Here is a 9,724-nt window from a genome sequence, read left to right as displayed (position 1 = left end):
CTGTTGTCCCTGCTGTGTGACCATAATAACAGAAGGAAAGGGAGGGTCTGAGATAATTTGAGCGTGAGAAGAATTGTCAGCACCATTGTGACCTGAACATGTGGCATCTGTCTGAGATGGTGCTGCAGAGGAGTGTGGTTGAAGACAGTTATCGGAGAAATGTGGAGATAGTTCATACTTATATCCTAATAGGGATCCGGAAGGTTTAAATTTTATGATATTTAGGAAGACTGCACATGTGCAGTTTTTGTCTTGCTTTACATTAGACTGAAAACTGCTTGTACAGAGTCATTTGCTCTCAAAGCTTATCTTCAAATTTCTATCTTCTTGGTAAATTGGATTTACTGATTAACCATGATATTTTGCTTTGCCTGTAAGTTCACCCATCTTGATCTTTTGAACTATAGTAAGGTAACATGTGTCTTATGGTCAAAGTAAAGCAATGAGTTTGGAAAGTTTTCACAAAAATATCACAGTACTATAGGTAAATTTTATATTAAATAAATAACAGAATATATGACATTTTGTTTTGGATATGACTTTTTTATTCTTCTCTCATACAAAACATCCTGACTACAGCTTCCCCCTTATCCATTATTCAAAGTTCCTCCCTCACCTCCCTTCCTCCCCTCCCCGATCCACTGCACCTCTGTTTCCCTTCAGAGAAAGGTAGACCTCCCAAGTGTATTAATACAATAGCAATAAGTCTAGGCATAAACTCTCATACCAAGGATGGATGGTGCAACTCAGTAAGAGTAAAAGGGTCCCAAGAGCAGGCAAAACAGAGATACACACACCCATATACACATGCACTTTCGCTCTTAAGAGTCCTACAAAGATTTCATTTCTGAAGAATATGTTTTTATTTTTTTAAGAAGCAATTCATCATATACATATGTGCATGCAAAAGATAAAAATCAAAGAAAGAAAGCATTGATGATCTGGATTATCAAGGACCATCCGAGTAGTAGCTGGATGTGCTAGCAGCTGTTGTTATGGATGATGCGGCACTTCAGAGCCTCAAGGTAAGTGGCAACTTTGTCTGTGTCACTGTCCAGGCAGTGGAGAATGTTACTAAGAGCAATGTAGTGGGTATTGTCATCAGCAGACCTCACATCTGCCAGTCCCATCCAAGCAGCATAGACACTTTCTTCAGCTCCAGGATGGACCTAATCACCAGAAGAACATGTGTTATTTGTAGTGGTCAGCTTCTATGCCTTCTGTGTGCATGCGTGTGTGTGTGTGTGTGTGTGTGTGTGTGTGTGTGTGTGTGTGGTTTGCACATGAATGTCCGTGTATGTCCACCTGTGTACACGTATATTTGAAGGTGAGAGGTGAACTGGGATAGAGGTTTTAGATTTCTTGTGTCTCTCCTGATTTTAAGTTTTCTTTGGACATAGGTTCTCTTCCTTTACCAGGGATTTGTATATTTCTGACTCCCCACTATGGGAAACAAACAGGATGTTAAACGAATAAGTTAGTTAATTAATGGAAAAAATAAATAAATAATAAAAATAAAAACAAACCGTAAGCCACCATTTCCAAATTTTGATGTAGATTCAAGGAAGTGAAATCAGCCATTCACGCTTACAAGGAGGGCTCTTATAGACTGCTACATTTCTCCAGTCCCAGACCATATTCTTTAGAGTTGTGAAAAAAAGTTTGGGGAAATTTTAGGATTAAAATTTTCCAGTCAAAATCAAGGCACTGACCAAGTGAATGCCAGTCCTATTGTGTTTTGAGATTTCTGCTGTATAAATTTCTCACTGGAAACCTTAGAAAATGTCAGAGTTGCCAACAACTTTCTCCTGTCAAAGCTGTGAATATTTTGGAAACCTAAATTTAACACTGTTGAATTGTATATCTGTAGATTCAATTCTCATTACAACAAAACACCTCTTTCATGAAAAAAGATAACAAAGAAGCTTATAAGAAACACTCACCCTGACAAGGATTGCCTTGAGTTCTCCTAGAATTTCTTGGTTTGTTTCCATCACTTCTATGACTTTCAACAGCATGGTCTTGCAGGCTCCTTCAAGAGTAGCCAATACACGTACAAGTTGTTTCAGAGGGTGGTACCAGGATCGTGAAATGCTGATCATCATCTTCAGAAGGACATCTGACTAATCAATGATCATCGAAAATCAAGTTAAAAAAAGTGAAATACCCTAAAGTAGATACATGTGGTATTTGCATAATCATGGTAAACTACAATATCTAGTTGTTTTAATGATTATATGGAAAATGTTTTGATATATGACAGATTATAAAAATGAAAATTATAATCCACAGATCTGCAGATTGCTAAAATAAAAGAAATTAGATCATATTTTTCTGAGACCAAATTGATCATATTTTGGTTTTCGTCTACATTCTATCATGCTGTCCTCACGTGATCTTTTCTACTTGGTTATTTCCCTTGTACATCAGAAATAAATGGTTTGCTTACCCTTGGTAGGTGTCCACAAGACTTGATTCACATAAAAAGACACTAGTATTATCAGTGTCAAATGGGCCAAATCATTTTCATATAAAAAAATCAAATTACTCACTCATAGTTACATGTCATTTTTATATTATTCTATGACATTAAATATATAATAAAGAAACCAACACATCCATTGACTTTTAAAGGTTGACCCACCATGACTGTAATGTAATAAATTTTGTGTAATACTTTGATGGTTTTCATTATAATTTTGCTAGTGATACATTTGTTAGAGGACTTTTGTGAGGATTAAATGCATCAATGCCAATTTGAAATGTCTAGCTATAAGAAAATATTTTCTCTTTCCTCCTCTTCTTCCTTCATTATAATCACATTTTTATTAATGGGAATAGTTTCTGTCTAGGTGATAGATACTATTAATTAAATAATAGAAAACAAATTATATATTTGAGATATGAACACATATTAAGTTTAATTTGAATTATACTGAAATTTGTTCTGACAGCAAGTCATAGTACATAGATAACAATTACACATTAGAGCTGCCAAGATATGTAGCCCTATCAAAACAAAGGTTAGCCTAAGGCACATGATATTATATGAGCCCAACCTCTTCTTTAGCTGAATTTCAACTGTAACAGAAAAGAAGGCAGACCAGTCAGGGACAGATGCACATGTAATGAAAAAGCAAACAGAAATCGGGTAGTCTAGTATCTCAGAAAAGAAATGACATACTGGTCAGTTAATAAATGTACTGTTAGTAGAGAAACTTTTTTATTATAATAAATGCAATTGTATTTGCATCTCTTCCATATGTGTGAATGAATTACATATTCACCCACGAATGTTTATTTTAGATTACAGTGAGTACAATCCTACAAGCATGGCACTGGTAGAAAGAAAGAAAGAAAGAAAGAAAGAAAGAAAGAAAGAAAGAAAGAAAGAAAGAAAGAAAGAAAGAAAAAGGAAAAAGTATTCTAATTGTGGATCACTTAAAAATTTATTACAGTCTGAGCTAGCATTAATTTTAACTTATAGTATAGTGACAATATCATGTTATTGTTTTTGACTGTTCATTCTTCTGCATATTATTGTGGGGTATGCTATGACCACTCCTATAATGCACCTGTAATAACCTACAGCACAATAAACCTTATTTGTTTCTTCAGTTGTTTTGGTGACAACGAGGAATGAAGATTTACTTGTGTCTGTTGGATTTGTTCATTACTTTCAGGAGTAGCATGTGAAGTGGTATGGCAGTTGCTGGAGTTTCTTGCTTTGTATCCAAGGCTATGAACAAAATTTGCATCCTGGAAATAATAAAACATTTCAACTTACTGGCATTTCAAAATTAAATAAGCACACTTATAATAATTACATAAGTGTGATATATATATATATATATATATATGTACAGTTTATAAAAATAAGCATTACATAAAAATTGAATAATTAGGTAAGCAACATAAACTTACAGTTTCTTCCCTTTAGACATGTAATTTCATTTACAAAACTATCAGTCCAAATCACTAGGGGTTCTAAGTGTCTTACTTAAACCATGAACTAAATGATGTAGAACAATGTATCTATATCAATGTATCTATTTTTCACAGTTGATCTGAGTTGATATATTTTTTCTCAATATGTATTGTGAAATTAAAACAAACAATTACTGCTGAGTTTTTACTATGACCATATCAAGTTGATGATAAACTGACAAGACTATTGTGATGGTGTGGTCAGAATTAATTCTAAAACTTACAGAATAACACAATGCGGATACAGATAGATTGTAATACCCCAAGAAACTGGAAGTATTTGGTGATATTGTGTCTCCTAGAAATGACAGGGTATTTATACACATGATACCAAAAAAAAAGAGCTGTCTTATTTATATTTGAACAGTAGTAACATCAACAGAAATGCTAAAAACTAAAGTGTTGGTATCTCAGGGGCTTCCAACCTTGGACAGAGAACTCCTGACTACTAAGAGAAGAAGACTTCCCTAAGATGAAACCCTGAGTTGTTTACTTAATTACAGGACAGTAAAGCAAGATTAAATGTAGTCAACAGTTTTATATATATATATATATATATATATATATATATATGTGTGTGTGTGTGTGTGTATTCTATTAATATATTCATATATATTTGCTTTATTTTTATTTCTATTTAAATTTATATATTCATGTACATTTAAATACATAAAATACACAATATTATCATATATATATATATATGTGTGTGTGTGTGTGTGTGTGTGTTTGTGTGTGTGTGTGTGTATCACAATCATGATCATAACATTAAAAACTATTAATTTGGGTTGGGGGAAAATTAAGTGGAACAAACATGGGGAGGGTAAAGGATGGAAAGAGAAGGGGGAAATGATGTAATTATATTGTAACTAACATAAAAATATCTAGGAATGTTTTCAAGAAAACATTTAAGAAATAGTAAGTGAATAATTAAGAGTATTATTTAATGCCTATATATGATCAATTGATGATATGTATTACTTACTACAAATAATCATTGAATTTGTAAATACCAAAGATATAGGATGTCACCCATCTCTCACCCTGTGTTGGGCCATGTAATCATTATCTGCATTTTCACAGTGGAAAAATTTTATTCCCCAGTGCAGCTATACAGAACCAAATCCTGTAATACAACAGACAGGGTATCCCAAACAGTTTAACTCTTGTGACCTCATGTGAAGGAATCATATTTGTGTGATTCACTCTTTATAGCAGGGATACTGTGAAGTTGAAAGATTGTGAATGAATAGTAGTATAATGGTGATTATATTCCTAACAAATCTCTAGATATATTCTCAAGAATCCCAATTTTGTGTTGCAGTCATCTCTGTTTTCCCCACTTTGAGTGACTCTGATCAGACCCTGGGTCTCCACTAGGAAGAGAACATATTTCAATTCTAAACCATCTCTCCCTGTGTCATTAGAAATTTGTCAATGGAAATCTATAGACAGCCAGTCTCAACCCTTGGTGCTAACTAAACAGTTTTTTGTTGTTTCTTCTATACACACTGTCAGAATATTTCATTTCTATTTCCTCCACACTCTTATACTCCATATTTGCTAAGTGCAGGATAATCATGGAAATGAGATCATCCATACAAGATGAGGAATTCAGAGTTCGTCTCTAGCCTCAATTTTAAAACTTAATGTCATAAATTCAAGTTGAAAAATAGTCACTTTTTACAAAAATATAACAAATATTACAAAACATTTACTTAAGCAATTATTTAAAGCCATTGTAATTTTTACAGATCTTTGAGTTTTTATCAAATTCCCCATTCTCTCTATACCATTTTTTAATCTGTGGTAGCTTTTAAAAACCCTATGAAAGTTTTTTCCATGATATTTTCTGGCTTAATCCGTAGAATTTCTGAAGTGCTCATTAGAAAAGAAACCAGATGGAAATGAAGTACTTACAAACTCCTCAGACATTTGTGTGGTGAGGTTTGAGATGTGCTGAGCCATGAAAATAGCACTGTCAAGGAGTTCTTCAATGGGTATTTCATTGTATCCTTCCATGTCAAAGCACATGGGCATGGAATACACATTCTCCCACAGGAGAAGGGTTGACGCTAGCAGCACCTGAAGCATCCCTGTGATGAGGAGAAAAATCACATGCAGAAGATTCATTCAAAGTTGCAAGGGTTAACCTGCCTAGCAAGCTCTGTTCTGGAGGCTCTGAGCTGCATGGTTTGCTTCTGTATATCTGAAGTAGGGAATAACTTTTGTCCACTATAAAAATGCAGGTGCTATTTAAATTTCCTCCCATATATAGTTTGAGAGTTGGTTGATTTTCCACACTGTTGACTTGTTCTTGAAGTACTGTTTAACTTTATAAAAATTTGGAACTTATATTAATACTAATCCTTATTCTCCAGGAACTTATAATATTTTAAAGTAAATACCTAATGATAGAATTGTAACAATTGATGTCACATGGAGCATAGATATATTTCCATCATCTTTATTCCTGATGAGAATAAACACATGATTGCTGGATTATTGGTATTGAGGATGAAGAGAGTCTTCTCATACGTATGATGTCACAGGCTGCAGTTGCCAGATCACAATGATTTTCTTGTGCTTTGGCTATTTTACCAAACCATTTGATGTTTTTTCTCTAAACTTTACTCTAAAAGATCTGCGACTGTACTAGATCTTTTAAATTTTATCAAACTGTATTGGCTGTATGAGGTTGAAATGTGAAAATGATATCTCTACAGTCCTATCATGACTACCGAGAGAGTCAATACAACAACATCACAGACTTGTCATGTCATCTTGTCACATAGTGGACACCTGTGGTCTTTCACTATGCATCTGCGGAGCAAAGAATTCCATAAACCAAAATCTTGCCAGATAAGTTCATCCTCTTTAACTACAAGGAACAACACTGTTTTTCATTATCCTTGATCACATCATCACAGAAGCCCTAGGAGACTTCACATTATCTAGTTTTCCTGCTCTGTAAAACACTTACATTTAAATATTTTGAAATGATCAGTGATGATTTCATCAATTTGTTGGCTCAGGGATAGTCCTAAATAGTACTCCAGCATATCAATAGGTACAGTCTCAAGAAGATTGACTTTAATCCCAGCACTTGGGAGGCAGAGGCAAGCAGATTTTAGAGTCTGAGGCCAGCCTGGTCTACAAAGTAAGTTCCAGGACTCCCAGGGCTATACAAAGAAACCCTGTCTCAAGAAAAAAAAAAAAGATTGAAACATCTAACTGCCATGTTAATATCTCTCTTTTAAAAACTATACATTATATATATGTTATAATTAGAATATAAACATTCATATGTTTATTAAAAGGAAAGATTTAAAATTGTTCTAATGCAGTCTATGTTAATATATGCACTTCTTTAACATAGTTAGCAATCTTTAGACAGTTAACCCAAAGTGTTGGTAAAATTTCATAAACATTCCTGTTCATTTCAGCACTAATACCTGAAAAAACTAAGAAGAAAGAATGTCTAAATTGGGGATTATTTAAATAGTACTGCAAAAATAATGGGCATAAAAAGAAAACAAATAAACAAATAACAACAACAGATCATACATACTTCCTTCATCAAGAATTATTTTTTTAAAGAAAATACTTCTTTTATTTCTTTGGAATATTATATAATTATCTTATTTTCCCTTTCCTCTTAACTTTTGAGACACAATATACCCCTCCTTTCTCTATTTTTTTATTTTTTTGATCATATGCATATGTAATCATATGCATATGATTACAATTATATATATATATACCTAAATATAATCAGGTTAGTCTGTATAATTTTATTTGAATGTATGTTTTCATGGCTGATGATTTGGTATTGCATATTGTTGTGATCTTATTGTTCCTATTCTTTTGAACATGTCTGACAGTCCTAAAATATTTCTAAAACACAAAGTATATTTTACATTGACTCAATTTTCATACAATCATTCAGAAATGCAACGAACATTTATCCAACTTGAAGCTAGGTAAATGCTAGCATTTACGCCTGGAAAAATAGCTAACTACCAATATTCTAAATCTTTAAATAGTCCAAAAATATACACAGTACCCAATTTGATAAACAATATTTTAGCTACAGAATNAAAATAATAGATCATTTTATTATATTAATTAATTTTCCAAAATCATGATACAAATAAGAATTTTAGTCATTTCTATACAAACAATCACAGAAAACTGAGGAATACGAGAAGAGAAATAGTCTTCCCAAGAAGCTAAACACATTGATCAGTAATCCAATACCAAATTACCAGCCCTCAAACTTAAAATACAAGTTACTTAACAATATGTAAACTTAGCAGGTTATTTTTTAGTAATTTATATGCATTTACACATACATGTATGCATGAAAAGGGGGACCGCATATTTTAAGAAGAACAATGAGAGTTTATGAAAGGAACTGAAGAGAATAACAGGCAGAAAAGAATGTTCTAAATATAATCTCAAAAGTAAAAAGTTAATTTTATAGTGCATGTTTACATTATAAGGTAAATTAGCACAGCAGAGAACTCCATCTCCATTTCATAAAATAAATTTCTGGTTGCCATCAGTTAATTTTTCATGAATATATGATCTATACAAAGACAAGGTATTTGTTAACACAAGCCTGCTTCTCTTATTGCTATCATACTTAGCTTCAATTGAATTGGTTAAAGACACAAATCTTCTACTATTACCTACTAATGTCTTTATAACTGAACATTTTTTCAGGTTCATTGAAGTGATAAAATATATGTATTAGAAACCTAGAAACCAAGAGATCTAGGCTCCTACCTTATGGAGTTTAGACAATTGGATCAATGAACCTTGTGTTCTACATAACATATGTCTACATTTAGCAAGCTAGCCAGTTGAGTTGGATAATATCTTGTTTAAAAAAGGTGTTTGACAACATTTTCCCATTATATATCTATAAAATTACCCCTTCTACACTCATGTAAATTAAGACCCCATAAAATGTCTCTAGACATATTCATGTTTCTTTATCAGAGGGAGAATTCTTAATGAAAGTCATTGTCCCCAAAGACTACTGTACAATTACATTCTAAAAAGTTATCTGTTCTCTCATGCTTGGTGTCTGTATGTGAGGCATGAACAAGTGTCAATTCAGTACAGACATAGTACCAATGACAGCACTGAACATGTGTACTTCCCAAACCCATCCTGGTAAGAAAATGCATTGATAAATCTTACTTAGAGAAACATGAATGAAAGGACACTCACAGGAATGTGGTTGACTCAAAACTGGCTGCATCTCTGAGAAGTTGTTCACCAGTGTCCTTAGCAAATCTGGAAAGCTGTTTTCCCTAAATTCTATCTTAACTAAACGTTTATATCTTGTATATGGAGAGAGATCCAAAGGGCAAACAGCTGAAAGGCAGAGGGAAGCAACTAATGTCTAGGTGAGGGTGCCATTCTCTATGGCAATGAGTATTTATATCCTCTTTGGTGTTACCACACCCTATGTCTCCAAGTATTATTTTGTTTCTGGTCTTAGTATTTCTAGCATTCAAATTATTTTGAAAATCGTCTGTTCTGAGATGACTCATAGTCTTGTCTAGCAGGAGATGCATACTTATTACCCAATACTTTTTCCTTAGTTCATGGTCTTATGGTCTTTCTGTCACGTCTTCTGCAATGTTCCCTTAGTTTTCAAATATCATAAATACAGATGATTCTTTTCCAAAACTGGACCTCCTCACTGCTGTCATAGTTAATC

General features: G+C 33.2%; 1 protein-coding gene across 1 annotated transcript; it reads right to left on the bottom strand.

Moving 5' to 3' along the window:
* Positions 1-527: 527 nt before the first annotated feature.
* Positions 528-9,415, bottom strand: LOC110334188 (prolactin-like). Its single transcript, XM_021216052.1, has 5 exons — positions 9,229-9,415; positions 5,908-6,083; positions 3,652-3,759; positions 1,944-2,123; positions 528-1,169 (listed from the first exon to the last, which is right to left on the bottom strand). The coding sequence occupies exons 1-5, from the start codon at positions 9,257-9,259 to the stop codon at positions 981-983; spliced, it is 684 nt and encodes a 227-aa protein (XP_021071711.1). The 5' UTR covers positions 9,260-9,415; the 3' UTR covers positions 528-980.
* Positions 9,416-9,724: the final 309 nt, after the last annotated feature.

This window comes from Mus pahari, chromosome 16 (genome assembly GCF_900095145.1).
Source record: "Mus pahari chromosome 16, PAHARI_EIJ_v1.1, whole genome shotgun sequence".
NCBI lineage: Eukaryota > Metazoa > Chordata > Mammalia > Rodentia > Muridae > Mus > Mus pahari.
The sequence above is the reverse complement of the archived record's forward strand: the minus strand, read 5'-3'. Positions and strand labels throughout refer to the sequence as shown.

Bases quoted from the DNA above. Each gene is read 5' to 3' on its own strand.
- LOC110334188 (XM_021216052.1), bottom strand. From the start codon at position 9,259: ATGCAGCCAGTTTTGAGTCAACCACATTCCT. The intron at 6,084-9,228 runs GTGAGTGTCCTT...TCCTCATCACAG, and splicing joins TTTGAGTCAACCACATTCCT to GGATGCTTCAGGTGCTGCTA. The intron at 1,170-1,943 runs GTGAGTGTTTCT...TCTGGTGATTAG, and splicing joins TCAAGGCAATCCTTGTCAGG to GTCCATCCTGGAGCTGAAGA.